The sequence below is a fragment of the Engraulis encrasicolus genome, chromosome 18 (genome assembly GCF_034702125.1).
Source record: "Engraulis encrasicolus isolate BLACKSEA-1 chromosome 18, IST_EnEncr_1.0, whole genome shotgun sequence".
Taxonomy (NCBI): Eukaryota; Metazoa; Chordata; class Actinopteri; order Clupeiformes; family Engraulidae; genus Engraulis; species Engraulis encrasicolus.
Window position 1 is genome coordinate 19753682 of NC_085874.1, and position 17141 is coordinate 19770822.

General features: G+C 41.9%; 1 protein-coding gene across 1 annotated transcript; it reads right to left on the minus strand.

The window, feature by feature from the left end:
• Positions 1–315: 315 nt before the first annotated feature.
• rfx6 (regulatory factor X, 6) lies at positions 316–16587 on the minus strand. The gene is made up of 19 exons (XM_063222692.1): positions 16551–16587; positions 15082–15235; positions 14620–14743; positions 14216–14277; positions 13482–13559; positions 13341–13368; positions 12907–13014; positions 12094–12171; positions 11067–11180; positions 8711–8760; positions 7836–7995; positions 6621–6762; positions 5975–6084; positions 5759–5876; positions 5173–5295; positions 4771–4977; positions 3342–3911; positions 2327–2539; positions 316–685 (listed from the first exon to the last, which is right to left on the minus strand). Exons 1-19 carry the CDS (start codon positions 16585–16587, stop codon positions 501–503), a joined length of 2661 nt encoding a protein of 886 aa, XP_063078762.1. The 3' UTR covers positions 316–500.
• Between the last annotated feature and the right edge of the window lie 554 nt (positions 16588–17141).

Consider the following 17141-nt stretch of genomic DNA (forward strand, 5'->3'; position numbering starts at 1 on the left):
GCACTCGCTTTTCGGCACGACATCTCCACTCTAGTCTAGTCATGTTTTGCATTTCATCAGAAACTCACTGTAACCTGCAGGGCTGGACTGGGACCACAAACAGACCCAGGCATTTTTTTTTGGCATATATGGGCCCCCATCCTTATCTCACAATTATGATGACCTCAGTCCACTGTATATTTAAAGATAGGCTAATGGGCCATCCCATATAAATTGTGGGCCGATCTCTGAGGTAAAATTTGAAAAAAAAACAAAAAACAAAAAAAACAAAAGCATCGGTCCCTGAGGACTGTCGGCCCATGGGGAAAATGCCCTGTATGCCAGATGACCAGTCAAGCCCTGGAAACCAGTTACCAGATACAGTCAAAAATGCTAGTTACTGTGTTACCCATCGGCCCTTAGCAGGCAGACGGTTACCTGAACAGCAAACACCATGTGGGGTCTCACCTGCTGTGCTGAGACTGGATCAAGTCAGGAGGACAGAGTATTTGGCGCGTTGGTTACGCAGGGCCGCCCGTTGACCCCATGAAGACAGTGTTGATGGGGGGAAGGGAGGACACCATCTCCCGCACCTGCGAGGAGTCCTGGTGCGGAAGCAGTGCATCGTGGGAAGGGTACTGGGAGGCGGCTCCGTACATGCAGTGAGTGGAGATGGAGGAGGGGATGGCTGGGACCGCAGAGGAGGCTGGTGTGGTGATGGTGATGGATGGTGGGAATGGAGGAGGATGAGATAAGATAGGACAAGACACTGTATGTTTGATGATTGTGGCGCACATGTCTAGTTCTTTACCGATCCTTTCAAAGCCAGTTAAAGGGACACTGTGCAGGAAATGGTCAAAAAAGGTACTGCAACTATGCTGCTTATTGAAACTGGGCTGCCTATTGCCAAATTTGATCTTTACATGAAAGTTTAATAAGTAATAAACAAATATTTTCTAGTATGGTCCAAGTACAGTCATTTTTGCAGCTAAAAATTTTGGAAATTCAAGATGGCGGACCATGGAGAAGATCCCCCTTTTCATGTATGAAAAGTGCAATTTTTCCAGTCATAATGAATACTTAGAATTTGATGCTGGTGGTAAGTATTCATGAAAAATGTAACATTAGTGAATGGATGGAAATGAATTCTGGAAATAAACAACTAAAAATCTCACACAGTGTCCCTTTAAGCAGGCCAAATAAAAGCAGTTAAAGGTGCACTGTGTAATAATTTCAGTAGTTTATTTCCAGAATTCATGCTGCCCATTCACAAATGTTACCTTTTTCATGAATACTTATCATGACCTTCAAATTCTAAGTATCCATTATGACTGGGAAAAGGACACTTTTCATACATGAAAAGGGGGATCTTCTCCATGGTCCACCATTTTGAATTTCGAGAAATTGACATTTTTAACTCACTAATATACAGTACTTTGGTCAAACTAACAAATATTAGTTTGTTGCTTTGTAAATATTCATGAAAAGATCAAATTTGGCAATAGGCAGTTTGAAAGAGCAGCACAGTTGCAGTGCCTACTTTGGCCACAATATTACACAGTGCACCTTTAAATACTGTAGGTCAGATGGCAAGAATTTATCACCACATAATACATTACACCAAATAACAATACAGTACAGTTTACTGCACTGTGCCAACAACACCAGAAATAGCAACAACAGTAGCAACATAGTTTAAACATTTCAATTAAACAATTATTATTATCAATCATTATAATTATAATTATTATTATTATTATTATTATTATTATTATTATTGCTATTAGTAGTAGTAGTAGTAGTAGTAGTGGTATCATCAGGACTCTGAATTCACTTTTTTCATCACCAGACAAAACTGGCAAATGGATGTTAATCTTAGTAGCCAACGGCACACTCATTAAGTTAATGGGTCAAAGTGGCTAGTGGTCAAGCTTTCTTTTCTACGAGCCAAACTGAATTTTCACCAGCATTTGGCCAGTGTTACGTTATTTAGAGCCCTGATTATTATTATTATTATTATTACGAATGAATGTAAAGAAACTTATCTAAGCTATTTATCTATTTGGTCATTGATTTTGCAAACATCATATGAATACGTCGATACGCCCTGAAGAAGGCCTTTAAGGCTGAAATGCGTAGGCAATTGTAGCCAAATAAAAAGTACAAAAAAATTGCAACCTTGACTGCCTCAGAACTTCCTTTCTTGGACTAAACTTGTGAGCCCCTACACTGATGAGCACCAAGGAAAAAGGTGAAGACCTATATGAATACTTTCTAGCCATAGCTGCTGAACTGGCAATAAATGGAAACAATCAATCAATCAATCATTACAAATGAGTGCTCCTACCTCCAGAGGTGCGTGTGACTAAGGAGGCCTGCTCGATGTAGTACGGCGGGGGGGCGGGCTTCCTGCCGGGGTCGTCCAGGAGGTTGAGGGGGTCGTGTATGTCAGTGTACGGCTGGAGGGAGCGCATGGAGCTCACACTGCTGATCACCGACACGTGCTCCACCATGGAACCCATCCTCTGGCTGTCATGGTAACCACCGCCGCCATAGTAGCCTGAAAGACAGGGAGAGCGTGACAGACAGTCTTTATTTTGGCACTACTTCTTTTTCCAATTAAATGGCACTTTCTTGCAATAAAGGCTTTTTATCTTTTGTTATGGAGTGTGTGCCTTTGGATTTGTTATTGGTGCCTATACACAGAAGCATTCACCTTGAGTTTGTTTTTAAACAAACAGCAGTACACGGTTTTGAATGGCTTTTTTTCTTTTTGCAAAACATGGTCAAATTCCTTCTTTGAGATCCTTGTTTTTTTAACCAACTAAATGCTTTGATAATAGCCGAACGACAGCACTTTAGTGTACTGACAAACACCCTAGACCAGTGTTTCCCAACCTTTTCTGTCTTGTGTACCCCCTAAGCCTGTTCGTTGTGCCATGAGTACCCCCTAAGTCACATTCTATATCGCTGTCTCTATTCCAATGTAACTAAGCTCCATACATTTGTTAAAATTGCATCTTTCTAAGTACCCCCTGCAGTGTGCTCGCGTACCCCTAGTGGTACACGTACCCCTGGTTGGGAAACACTGCCCTAGACTAGAGAGTAAAAAGGACTACATTAGCAGTCTTGTACACATGGGAAAACAATAAACCATAGAACGCCTACAGCTTGGCCCTGCCGTGGCCATCTGGTAGGGCACTCGCCTGCCATACGACTGACCCGGGTTCGATTCCCGGCCCGGGTCCTTTGCCGACCCCTCCCCGTCTCTCTCCCCATTCGCTTCCTGTCTACCTCTCTGTCCTGTCCATAATAAAGTCTAATAGACCAAAAAAATATCTTTAAAAAAAAAGAACCCCCACCGCTTGATCCAGTGCTAGCGTAGCTCAGGGCTTGGCAGCCTCCTCCATTCAGCCCGCTGTTGATAAAGCTGTACCCTCCAGCGTCCAGGAGCGGCGCCCCTTGTGCCTCCACCGCGACCGTGTCTGGGGCGGCGTCATATCCCACCGCGCCCCTCGGGTTGTACGACGCTGCTGCACAGCTGGTGCTGAAGCAGTCCTTAGTCACTGGCTGCTCGCCAAAGGTGGTGTAGCGCCCCGCATCAGACCGCAGCGGGTAGACGGCTGGAGCGATCGGTCCTTGTCCCTGGGGTCTGAAGGGCGGCTGGTAGGTGGCGGATGAGGAGGCTGGGTAGAAGGCAGCAGCGTTGGACAGCGGGAGACTCTGGTACAGGGACTCTGGGAAGGGGGTCTGGCATAGGGTGTGGGGCTGGGCGGGACAGGTGGTGGTGGTGGTGTTGGTGGTGGTGGTGCTGGCCTGGGGGCGAGTGGCCATGGTTGGAGCCTGGTTGATGACGCTGCCTCTGTGGACCAGCGCTGGGGAGACCGGGGGCGTCATGAGCGGGCCGCTGCTCTGGGAGAAGTCCAGCTGACCTGAGGAGAACAGAGTGGGCGTAACCATACTGTGCTGAAGGGGCGTAGAGTTGCCCTGTTGGAGCTTGAACCCAGACATCCTAGGAAACCAAACTGGGCCTCTGACCACTAAATGAGAAAACGTTTCTGGTGTGGCGTTTAGAGCTACAGTTTGGTCTCCCATGAGGTCAAGATCTGAGTTCCAGATGGGGCAACTTTATTCCCTTTCACTACATACTGTACATGTGCACTGGAACTGAGACAACACAATGCATAGGCTCTATGTGTTTAGATCGCCTTGTTCAGGTCTACAGGAGTGTGTGGGGTAGATGTAATGGTGTGACCATCACTTGGGCTGTGCTCCGTGAGTGTCGTGCCAATGAACCTGGCTCTTTGGCGTAGCAGTCAGAGCACATGTTTGGTACCCAGGTTGGAGGCCGGGCGGGACAACTCTCCTGTCACTTGCTACATATAACCTTCTACAGCTAGCCTAGAAATCTAGACGCCGTACAGCAAAAAGCTGGGAGCCCCCGGGAGCAAATTCAATTTGCGGTCGCTAGGGGCGTCTAGATTTCTAGGCTATTCTACAGCACCATAAAGAAGTAAAGTGAAATTTATACATACTGTAAAAATATAATGTAAACCAATTGCCGGCAAAATAGTCACACTGTCCATGTTACATGGATAAAAAGTGTTTTATCTTAGTACTGCAAAAAGACCGGCAATTTGCCACAAAACAAAAAAGGCATAATACTGTAGGTACAAGCTGGTTTGTCTTGCTTTGCTCAGAGCGTCTGGCATAGACATCATTTCTTTTTTTAATAAATTAGAAAAAATGCCAGTGAACTAGAGTGGAAGTGTGGATTCTTTCTGCCAATACCAGGGAGGGTGAATCCATCCGCCTCGGTGCCTTGGTACACCACCATGTTCTGCCCTAGAAGCTGCTGGACTCCACTGAGGGACATGAACTGGTGTTCCCCATGCAACTCGTTTTTAACGGACGAATCGCCAGAGAAAGTATTAGGCTTGTTTCGATTGGCCAGGAAGCAGGAACTTGGGGATGCCGTGAAGGCTGCTTTGCTGGCATCTGAAAACGTTTTGAGAGAAAAAAAGGAAAAGTGTGTTGTTGCAAATCATTCCTGTTTCTTTTTCCAATAGAGGCTAAAACACCTGCATCTGAAGTTGTTTTGTTGTATCCCGGTTTCTACATTATACGTAAATAAAGCTTGCTCATCATCTCTCAATATGAGAAACAAAGCAGTGAAAGGACAGCAAAACACACCTGCATTTTTCATGTATTTTTCCAAAAGATTCTGAAGGTCTTGCTCCTTGTCATTGTTGAATTGTGTCTCAATAGACAAGAGAATATATTCATCTAGGAGCATTCGAATTAGGTGAAAAGACCCTAGAAAAAACACAAAAGACATAAAAGTATCTATATCTGCACATACGAATACGCGTACGGCAGAATAAAAGGATGTATACCAGCACATCAGTAGTTTCATTCATCTTGGAGATTAACACTGGAAAGCCATAGTGTGACAGGTATATTGACTGTTGTTATTGTATGAAGTCCATTCATGTCTGCTCTATGCTATATCTTTTGAAGTCATGGGATTTCCAGTGCAAGCACATCTTAAGAATTCATAGGGTTTCTTCTAGAACACAGAGTGAATCAGACAGCACACAAATACATTTCCATAGCTGTGATTATCTAGCAAATACAGTTTAACAATGCAATTCCATGGTTAAAATGATCAAATGTTTTAATAATGAATGCGAATAAAATGCCTTTCATTGGTTATCAACTTGAGTGGAAAACAAATTCAAATAAAAAGACCAGATTTGTTGGAAGCAATGAATCTCACCAAAACTTGTAGCATTGTTCAGTGTGAGACTATGCATGATTCGAGCTCCAAAGAAGCTCCACTTCAGCAGAAAATCCTGAGCTCTCCTTTTCACGGACCGCCCAGTTTGCTTGCATGGCTTTGTAAAATAATAATTTAAAAAACAGTATAGGTCAGAAATATGTTTTGGGGATGTTTAAAGTGATAAAGAGACCTGTGAGAGTACAGAGGACAAACCTTAATCACTTTTTGCTCAACCACAGTGTCCAGCCATTCAATGAAAGACTCGACCGTAGCATTCTTTTTCAGGAGGTCCTTCAAGTCTTGGAACACAGCCACAGAGTCATCTGCAAAATTTTAGAGTGTGACAGCAATTTTTACCCTGTTCCAGTTTTTGAGAAAGACCATCTTTTTAGGTAAAATTTTACTAATATCACAGATTGTTTTACAAAGGTTTTAATATTGTTACGAATAAACAACAGTTACACCTCTTAAAGCTGTTTAGAAATGTCTGATTAGGTGACACATTCGCAGCCTTTGTGACTCTAGAACAGTGATTCCCAACCTATGGGCCGGGCCCTGAAGGTATTCCAAGTGGGTCTTGAAATCATTTTCCAAAAATAATAATCATATTTTGGTGTGTGTTGTTGCTTTATTTGAGTTGTATTCTTAATTGTGTCAGAGGTGGGCCCCAAACATTTTTGACAATTTCGAGTGGGCCCCAAGTTGAAAAAGATTGGGAACCCCTGCTCTAGATGAAATGCACGCCAAATGATATCCCTGAAGAACCCCTTTCTCACTCAAGTTCAAAGTGCTTCATTATACTATATTATGTGATTGTGCAATAAAGATAAACGGCTTCAGGTAATAATACAGCGCTCACACTCGGAGTAGAGGTCTGGGTCTTTGTCACTGGTGGAGATGGTAAGAAACGCCTGAGAGCCGATGCTGTGTAAATCCACCTTGTCGATATCGGCAACCATCGAGTTCACCACGTTTTGGTCAAATAGTGCAGGTCTGGCAATCTGTAGAAAATGAAGCATTATAACAAAATCAGAAAGCAGCATCCATGTTATAAAGCCAGTAAGACTCCATAAATAAAAAAATAACACACTTTAAAAAATAGACATGCTGCGTAAAACTTGTTTTACATTGGTATAATTACCAATGTTAATCATATTAAATTGTTACATAAAAATGAATAATGAATGTCCATCGGCCATGATGTTATAAGTGTAAGAAGTACAGGGGTTGGACAAAATAATGGAAACACCTGTCATTTTAGAGTGTGACGTTTCATGGCTCAAGTGGATCAGCCTGTTGACAAATGTGAAAGTGAAAGAAAAGTGAAAGCCCATTGGGAAACTCCAACTCCCATTGTCATTGTGACACAGCACTCCACAGCACACAAGTGAACACTGCACACTGCACACAATGAAATTGCATTTATGCCTCACCCGTGCAAGGGGGCAGCCCTCAGTGGCGCCCCATGGGGAGCAGTGCGGTGGGACGGTACCATGCTCAGGGTACCTCAGTCATGGAGGAGAATGGGGGAGAGCACTGGTTGATTACTCCCCCCACCAACCTGGCGGGTCGGGAGTCGAACCGGCAACCTCTGGGATGCAAGTCTGACGCCCTAACCGCTCACCCATGACTGCCCTAAAATACCCCACCCCTTATCAATATCTTCTTTAATTGCATATTGCACCTTGCCTAGAAATCTAGACGCCCCTAGCGACATTGCACCAATAAGGTGAAGTGTGAAGATTCGATTAGCAGGGTAACAGCACAGTTTTGCTCAAAATCTTGCAATGCACACAACATTACGGGTGACATGTGAAAGTTCAAAAAGGAGACATTCTTGATGCGCATGTAACTATTGCATCTTTGACCGAGACAGCAATTCTTTGTGATGTATCAAGAACTACGGTATCCAAGGTAATGTTTGCATACCACCACGGGGGATGAACCACATCCAACAGGATTATCTGTGGATGCAAAATGACAGATACAAAATGGCTGTGGATGCAAAATGACAGGTGCTTCCATTATTTTGTCCAACCCCTGTACATGACAGGATATAAGCTAAATCAAGCACCTGGGCGAGGTGTAGGAATGACGTCTGCCGCTTCAAGGAGGACACAAACTGCCGTGCGATGGGTAGCTTCTTTTCAGATAAAATCTCTGGAAGATTTTCCAAAGATGACACTAGCCAGTGTTCCCAGTGTTTGGCAAAGTTGCGAATATCTGCCAATAGGCTGGAAACAGATGTCACTGATTTGTTATCTTTGGACAGCTCTATTCCAGCTTGGGATCAATACTCTATATCCTCCATCCATCATTTGATCTATCCATCAGCCCATTCATTCATGCATGCATACATTCATTCATTCATTCATTCATTCATTCATTCATTCATTCATTCATTCATTCATTCATTCATCATCCACACATCCATCCATTTACCCATCAACCTATAAATTGGATAGGCTAGATAGACGATGATGGTTGCAATAAACTAATCCAATCTCATCTGTTTTTTTTACATTTCAAAGCACCAATTCTTACCTGTGTACCAAATACCTGTGATTTTTTACACTGAGGCGTCACACTGTAGAAGTAGGAGCTTTCATTGTGCTAATTTGAAACATCTGATTATGCTGGATCAAATATGAGCTGCTGGTTTGTTTGTGGCTTCAGAGGCCTCGTTTCCCAACACCCCAGTAAAAGATGATAAAATCAATGATTATTTCGATGATTATTAAGACGAAAGGAAACCCCAGTATTACATGACTTAACTGCATGAAACTTAACTTAACTTAACTGCAACAAAACTTAACTGCATTCTGTGTGTGTGTATATGTGTGTGTGTGTGTGTGTGTGTGTGTGTGTGTGTGTGTGTGTGTGTGTGTGTGTGTGTGTGTGTGTGTGTGTGTGTGTGTGTGTGTGTGTGTGTGTGTAAGGGTAGTGAACCTTTCAGGCATCTCCTGCATGGTCGCGGGGATGAGAACATCAGTGAGAACCTGAGGGAAGAAAGGGAGCAAGACAAGCTATATTACTACTGAAGTAAAATGGTGAAGGCTAGGTGTGGTCTTCTATTCATCTAAAGCTGCACTAAGCACACTGTAACAAATAGCTGTTTATTTACGGCAATTCTGCAACAGCATTCTACCGTTTTTCGAAAAAACAGACAACTACTGTGAAAATATTACTTTGAGTCACATATTGAGCATAAACAGTAAGTACTGCACAATAGCAGTATTCGCCGTTGTGGAAAAAAATAGAGATGCACCGGATCCTGATTTTTAGGATCCTGCCGGATACCAGATCCACTGAATAAGATCCTGCCGGATCCGGAACCGGATACCGGATCCTACAAAAGGGTTGAAACATATAGTCTACTCGCACACGTGGGCCCTATTTATTACGTTGGCGCAAACTATTTTTTAGACTCATTGGCTTATTGCCACACTGCCTGCAATAGCCGCTTCCAAAGGGATTTCACTCCATGCAGTGATTGGGGTTGTGAAAGACTGAAAAGCCTAGGCTAGACATGCACCAGACCCTGATTTGTAGGTAACATGCCGGATACCGGATCCACTGCTTAAGATCCTGCCGGACCCGGACCCTGTGAAAAACTCTATTATCCTGACGGATCCGGAACCGGAACCGGATCCGGTGCATCTCTAGAAAATAACAAGTTATTTTAGGCAGCACCATTGAAACCCATTCATCCTCCACTTGTCCGTGATCACCATCAAACTTCAATACCACCTGAAGAACTGAAGTCATTCTGACTGGTTAAAGATTATCTGATACTATCAAGCATGATGAAACAATTTCTAAGGAAACTACAATACTTAAAAAGTGCTTGATGCAGCAAAGTGTGAGTAGCACATGCATTTTGATAGTGATGAAAGTGTGAATGGCTGAAACATTTTAAGAACTTGTAACACTCTTGCAACAAGCAGCCACCATCTAAACCAATCTGCTAATCAGTGTCTGGCCTCACCTGAGTAGGGCTGTTATGCCATTATTCAATTACGGGCGTCACCTGCCAAGGGCCTGATGACTCTGGTCACATGGTACTCTTGCACCTGTATATAAATCTGGACTATCAACACTTCAGTTGCTTGCCTGCCTGCTGGCTGGCCTGCATGGCACAGCATAGCACTTGCTTGCCTACAAGCTTGCTTACATGCTTGCACACATGCTTGCACACTTTCCTCTTTGTGAAAGCTTGCTGTATGTGGCATCATTTGTGGCATTGTTGCATATAATGTGCCTGCTGCAAATTAGGCATTGCTTTGAGAGCTAGCTTGTAGTGCTGCTTGTTTGCTGTGCTACTTGGTGTAAAATATTTTTTTAAATACTGACCAATGCTATATTCATCATTGGCTCATCAAGAGATACAGTAAAAATCCCACCTTGCACACTATCATTGTAACATAGCACTGCGTACTCTGAAATTTTATTCATGCCCACACTTTCAAAGGACCACCGCAAACCATTTTCTCAATACAGCATAGCGCCATAGTATCATGCTCAAGGCACTCCAGTCATGGTGAATGATGGGAGGGTGGGGTGGTAACATGGCCAGGGTACCACAGTTATGGAGAATGATGGGTGGGGTGGGAAGTTGCCATGGCCATATTCATGAATACAACTATGACCCAGTATTTGCCTGTCATCACACAGTACAATTCAACTTTTTAACTGAAGTGTACTGTTATTTTTCTGTAGAGTACTGTTATTTAACAGTTCAATTGCTGCTGAAAAAATGTTATATACTGTGATACATTAAACAGCAATGAGCTGTATTTGATTTTTGGTGTGAAATAACAGTAGAATTACAGGTAAATATAATTGCCAGTAACTGCCGTTATTTTGCAGGGAAATTTCCTTAGAGTGCAGTTCTTTCAACCTCAAAATATTTTCCTGCAACATTGTTGTTCCGGGTCATGAAATCGAGCACTTAACTCTTTCGCCCATCCATTGACTCTAACCTCAACAATCAAGCTATCAGGAGGATAGTATTTCTGCAGGTCCATATGACAGACAATTCACTGTATGGCCAAAACTGTATGGCAAATGAAGACCTAAGCATTAGTACATATCAAGTGTCAGGATTCAGGGGGTTGTGTTAATAGAAAGTTTGAAAAAGTCTGAGAAAGTCTGAAAGTTTTTTCCAATTTCAAATGATTTAAGGCATTTTATTGGGCAAGCCGATTCAGTAATCCAATTTAATATTGGGGGATCATGTCCCACATGCCCCTCTCAGTGGCACCTGCACTAATAATGTACTAAAAAGTGAGACGGATGAAGACACCTTGTAGAGGATGGAGTCACAGACACAGAAGATGTCCACTATGACGGGGTTCTCCAGGAGGGGCAGGAGATGGTCCGGCATTCCCTGCCAGAAGTGCAGCAGGAAATTCTGGATCTGTAGAGGACAGAAGAGGTTGGCAAACTCAGGCCATTTGAGTGAGCCATGTCATGTGAATGAAGGAAGCGAAGGACAGGGCGAATAAACAAAGAAAAAACCTGAAGAGCGCTGTCCTTCACTTCCTTCATTCGTTTATGGTTCAAGTGGGATTTAGCACCCAGTTAAGAACTGTGAGAACCATTCGGCGATAGTGTGAGTGCGTCTCCTCTACTTTTTAAGCCATTTCATGTTGCCAGCAGAGCCTTCAAAGGCCCCCAAAACGCTTCAAAACAACTCTGAAATTCAAATTGATATTGGCTTATCTAAATACATTTCATATTATATGCAGGAATGGCAAAGCTGACAAGTTATGTCAGTGTACACTATTTCTTATTATTGACCCAGGCAAGTTGCCTGCGACATCTGGCACCTTCGGTCAATATTCTACTCTCAATGTGGCCCTTGGGTCCAAAATAATTGGCCACCCCTGCTGTATAGGATCAATGTGCCATTGTGATCTGGACACTTCACAAGATGTTGAGCAGCACCACCCATTATCTGAACCGGAAATAATGAATGTACAGTAATTCCATAGCAGAGCTAATAATTTACTATGCACTGGACAAAATGCTGCATGGGTAACTATGGAACAACATTTCACAAACGCCCACAGAGTTTACAGTGAACACCACAGGTGGAGATCCCTGTTTAAAACACTACCAAGTACAGCATTTCTTCTTGCTGTACATTTAACACGTGGTCATGCTAATTAGTTAATCTATTGCACCTGTCCAGTTATTAGTGTTGGTTAGAATCAGGTGTGTGTGTGCCAGATAAATTGATGGTTCTTCACATTTATGTCATGCTGCTGTAGATTCTCCACAGTGAGGATATCTAAATAATGGAAGCATCAGGCTGTAAAAAGGCCTACCTCTTCAAAGTTTGTGTTGATGGCATTGTCCAAGATGCACTGGCAATGGGTCTTGTACATCATGATCAGTGTATCCACCTTTGTAATACAGAATAGATAATTAATTTAAAGAAATTATCCATCATCAAAATATTTAGTTAATGAACTGTGAGCCTTTATTATAGGATATTAAACAATGTTCAAGCTGACAGAATCTAGCAACAAGAGGCAACCCCAAACAAAGCTTTTTTAATTGACATGAATTATGCCAACACATACATAGGCTATCATTTGCTTGTTTGCAAGTACATGGCCCTCATTTGCAGGCATACTGTATGTACATAATTGACGTCTTTTTATACATACCAACTGTCTCCTCAATCATATACATATTAAAGGACTAGTTCAGTCAATTTTAATGTGCTGTTGTATTGCTCACGCTACCCTTGACTTGTCAGTACCCGATGATGCCACATTTTTCGGCTAAGCTCTTTCCGAGATATGAGCTATTCTAATAGGGTCAGCATTTGTTTACTTTTTTTTTTTTATTAACTTAGGCCTACTCCAAATATTCTCTCAAAAGGTTCTGCTGTTTGTTAGTTGTCTGCTGATGTTGTATAACCTTATCGGATGTTTTTGGGAATAAATAAAAATGTTTTTTTGAAATGTAAACAAAGCCCTGCCCCCATTACAATGACCAAGATCTCGGAAAAGGCTGAAGGAGAAGAAAAAAAAACCTCAGGTACTGAGAAGTCCAGGGTAGTGTGAGCATTACAACTGCATGTTGAAATTGGCTGAACTGCTCCTTTAAACAAGATATGAATGAACAAAAACCTTTTCTTTTGATATGGATCCATGCAGCACCAGATGCTGGGCACTTGGAAACTCTGGCAGCAAAGTTCCAGTTTTTGAACTCAGGGAATATTTACGTGTGAATCCTCCCTACAAATACAAAGGCAAAAATGAAGACATATGGTCAGTGGTGTAGTCTACTTTTTCATGGTGGGTATACTGTATATTTGAGCATTTTTTGAAGTGGGTATACTGTATATATTTGTGCTATTCAAAATAATGGATCAATCAATTTTAAGTGGGTATACTGAAATCCCTGAAATTTAGAAGTGGGTATACTCCGTATACCCGCGTTCCACGTAGACTACACCACTGCATATGGTAAAAGAACATTTCTCTGATAGGATTTCCGTAATGCTTCAGCACATTGGCTAATGGTGGAATAACATACAACCAACAATCATATACAACTTTACCTCATTCTTGAGCTTGCTTCCAGAAAATCTGCAAGATAATTAGAAATGGTATTGTTTTACATATTAGAAAACAAACAGCTATTAATTAATTAATTAATTAATTAATGCGTAATCAAGGTATTTTGTAAAACAGGTGCTTACCTGGTTAGGCCTTTTCCAGAGTACACTGAGTGATAATAGGCACTGCTCTCTTTGATGCCAATGCCATAGTAATGATACCTTCCATTAAAAAGATACAGGACACATTAACAACCATTAACTCATTTCAAGTATTCACTCTACTATTGTTTAGAGCAGTGGTGCTCAAACTGTGGTACGCCAAAGATCCACAGAGGGTCGCGGAGCCCTCTTGATTTTAAGGCGTTTAATTTTAAATACCATATATGTTGAATTAATGACAAAGCATTTAACTAATATATGCATAGAAGCAACAAAATGTGCTACATTAAACATTTATTGTATATTTGACCAAAGACGAATTGAGGAATAAAATAACTAAAATGAGTTTTCGCAGGAAACAGGGGGCGCTCGCGCAGGTGGGTCACTAGAGCTTACAATAGTAAAAACATGGGTCCCTGAAGAAAAAGGTTGGGAACCACTGGTTTAGAGAATAGGATGTATTTTATGGTCACTATGCACACGATAAATGGAAATTATACATATGTTAAATACAAATAGATTGAAACATCTCACTCAGTCGTGCAACATATACAGTATAATCTACTTACAACACAAAATATTGTGAGAAAAACGAAAATGTAAACAGCAATAACTACTAGTGCAAGTTCAAGAATGTATGAAAACATAATGTTCATGTATTATGAGGCTTCAAAAGAAATCTGTGTCCACAACTGTGAGAACACTTGGCCGCTTACTTTGAATGCCCCCTCGTGCCAAGTCTCCTGGTGGTTAACAGTGGAAATTTCTGTCGTATCGTCTGTAAAGGGTAAACAATTCTTTTAACAGTTCTTGTTCCCACACATAAAATACATTTCCCAAAAAATCTTTCAGATCTATTTGTGTAAAATTCACTGTCCAAGTTACTGCATAAAAATAATAAATAAATAAAAATAAAAAACAAGCACAAAATCAAAGCAGAGCTGTGTCTGCCAGACATATGAGTGAAGTAGTTCATATTAAATAAACCATGCACTATGTTCATTATTTTACCACTAATTTCTGCTTGTGACCAATTGCACAGGATTAAGAAGAAACCTCTGCCACATTCTGTGAATGTTATCTGACATATGACAAATGACATGTAGTAACCTATACTAACCTTGCCAAAAGTAGCTGCGCAAGCAGGATCCAGCTTTTCCTTGCGACAGAAATCTAAGTAATGGGCATACAAGATGCATCGCGGCAAACAGACACCTTCACATACAATGTAGTTTTCCTCAAGCCTGAAAACAAAAACAGTTTGATGAGGAGATTATTTTGTATCTAAAGACAAAGAATACACTCCACACAGTAGATTTTAAAATCTGGTTATGGCAAAGCACATGAATGCATCAAAAGGCCTAAGGACGAAACTGTATCTAAGTAATAATATTGTGTGTGAGTCTACAATTCAAGGAGTAAAACTGAACAATATATGTATTTATTCATGTAATTTTTCACATACTTCCTACTTTTCCTTTTAAATGGACATTTACAACATAGCCAGATTTCGAAAAACAACAGCTGACTAAGATGCCACATTTCCCACAAAGGCAGGTGGGAAACATAAGGAGTAACTTACCACTGCAGAGTCAGTTGAGTCTGTTTCTTCTTGTCCTTGATGATCTGACTGATGCTTTTCTTGGGTATGGACTGTTTGAAGGCCAGACTTTTGGCGTACTCCAAAGTGTCCAGCTCCTCATCTGATGACAGGGAGCCATTGCTGTCCTCCACCTCTGAATAACAATGAAAGACATTGTGTAGAATTTTATTTCAACTGCCAGCCTCTTGCTCTCTCCGTCCATCAATTTTATTGTAGCCCATGAGAATAAAAAACAACAATCTAAATACAATCTACTGTAATATAATCTAAATTGTGTGCCAAGATCTTCCCATCTTATTCGATAGGGTAGGCTATTTATTTGCATGATTACAACAGACTACAGTATACTTTACCTTTAGTTTGAAACTTTTTCAACATTGATATTGTTTTAAATATGTCACCTGATTTAATTCCCGAATCTTCCTCTTCTTCAAACCTGGAAAAAGCATCGCTGCGCATTTCACAATTGCGCATGGACTGGTCACATCCGAGCGTAATGGTGAGCTCGTCCGCCGCACAGCTGCCCTTCTTGGGAAGGGGTTGCATCAAATGGCAGGTTACATCCTTTGGAGGACTGCAACTTCTCTTCATTGGCATATTACCCGTTTAAAGACGACAAAAGTATTCTATAAACTCGGAAAAAAGTATACTCATTCACTCCACCATGGCACCAAGATAACCTGCGTCTATGATTAGTACAAAACATGCATGCCGCTCGTTACCTCCAAAAAAAATAATGAACGATACAGGCTGTCACCCAAGGTTTCTTGATCCTGACATAAAAAAGATGCTCCAGATAGCCTAAAAAGTCAGTTGAGATGGAAATGGAAGGCCCGCTTGTCTCCCAAAGTAGCCTGACTCTGAACAACCCTAAAAGCTCAAACAGCTATCCACCGCCGTTAATTAAACCTCGGCGGATACCCCACGTCACTGAGGTGAGTGCCTTAGGTTCATTTATCATATTTGCAGAGGACGGAGAGAGTAGATTCGGTATGTTAATGATTAACTGGGAGGCTATCATCTCACCACAGCTCTGGCTCTCCCCATCTTAAAGCCACCGAAACAACGACCACCAGCCTCACTTATATTTTCATAGGGGAAAGTTGTTGAAATAAAAAAATAACATTTCTGATAAACGGACCGCAATAACTTGCCAGCTCTTAAAAATATGCCCTAAGGTCATTTAAAAAAAAATCATTAGTAGGTGAATGCGGACAAGGGGAAATGTCACCCCCTGGTGTCCATGCGCAAATATAACTGGTCTTTTTCACAGACTCGTAGGCCTATGTAGGCATATGCCTCAAATAAAAGAAACATCCTCGTCATTATGACTATGTGTGGCTCACTACATGTTGCAGCGCTGTTCCTTCAGACGCATTTAAAACAAATGGAAATTGTTCCATAAGGTTCTCATGGACTGTGCAAATGAGGCACAATAGGACTACTACCGGTAGCCTGGCTCTCGCGCAGACCTGCTTCGTGCATCTTCAGCATCAGCTGGGAATTGTCTTGTGCATTATGAATTAACAGCATGAAACAGTATGAAAATAGGCCTATAAGTTTTCGTCTACAGTACTCGTGTGGTATTACCACTATTCCTGCAGGTTATTGGAGTGAATGCAATAAAACAAATGTATGTTACCGCATTGTAGGCCTACTGTTGCCTGACTTTCAAAGACTTCAGATCACATACCGCGATTCTGGTCTGACCAGGACTATAACGATTAGTGTTTCCAAATGGCCTGGTTAACCCGCCTCCCTCGGCTTGCTACTGGTTGAGGGCTGTGCCGAAGTTTAAACCAAACATTTCTTAGTCCCAATAGAATGTCTCTGCTTAAACCACGTCACTGCCTTGAACACGCCTCTACCCAGGACGGTTGGAAATGCTCAGTTGATTGGTTCCAGACAAAGTGGGTGGAGATCCCGCTGTAGCGGGATCAGATTCTACTTGAACAAGCTCCTGGCCCTACTGTGTGTAGCTGAGCCAAAGGCGTTGCGTCACCAGTAGGGCGGAGCCCGCCTCCTGCAGCATAATGCAA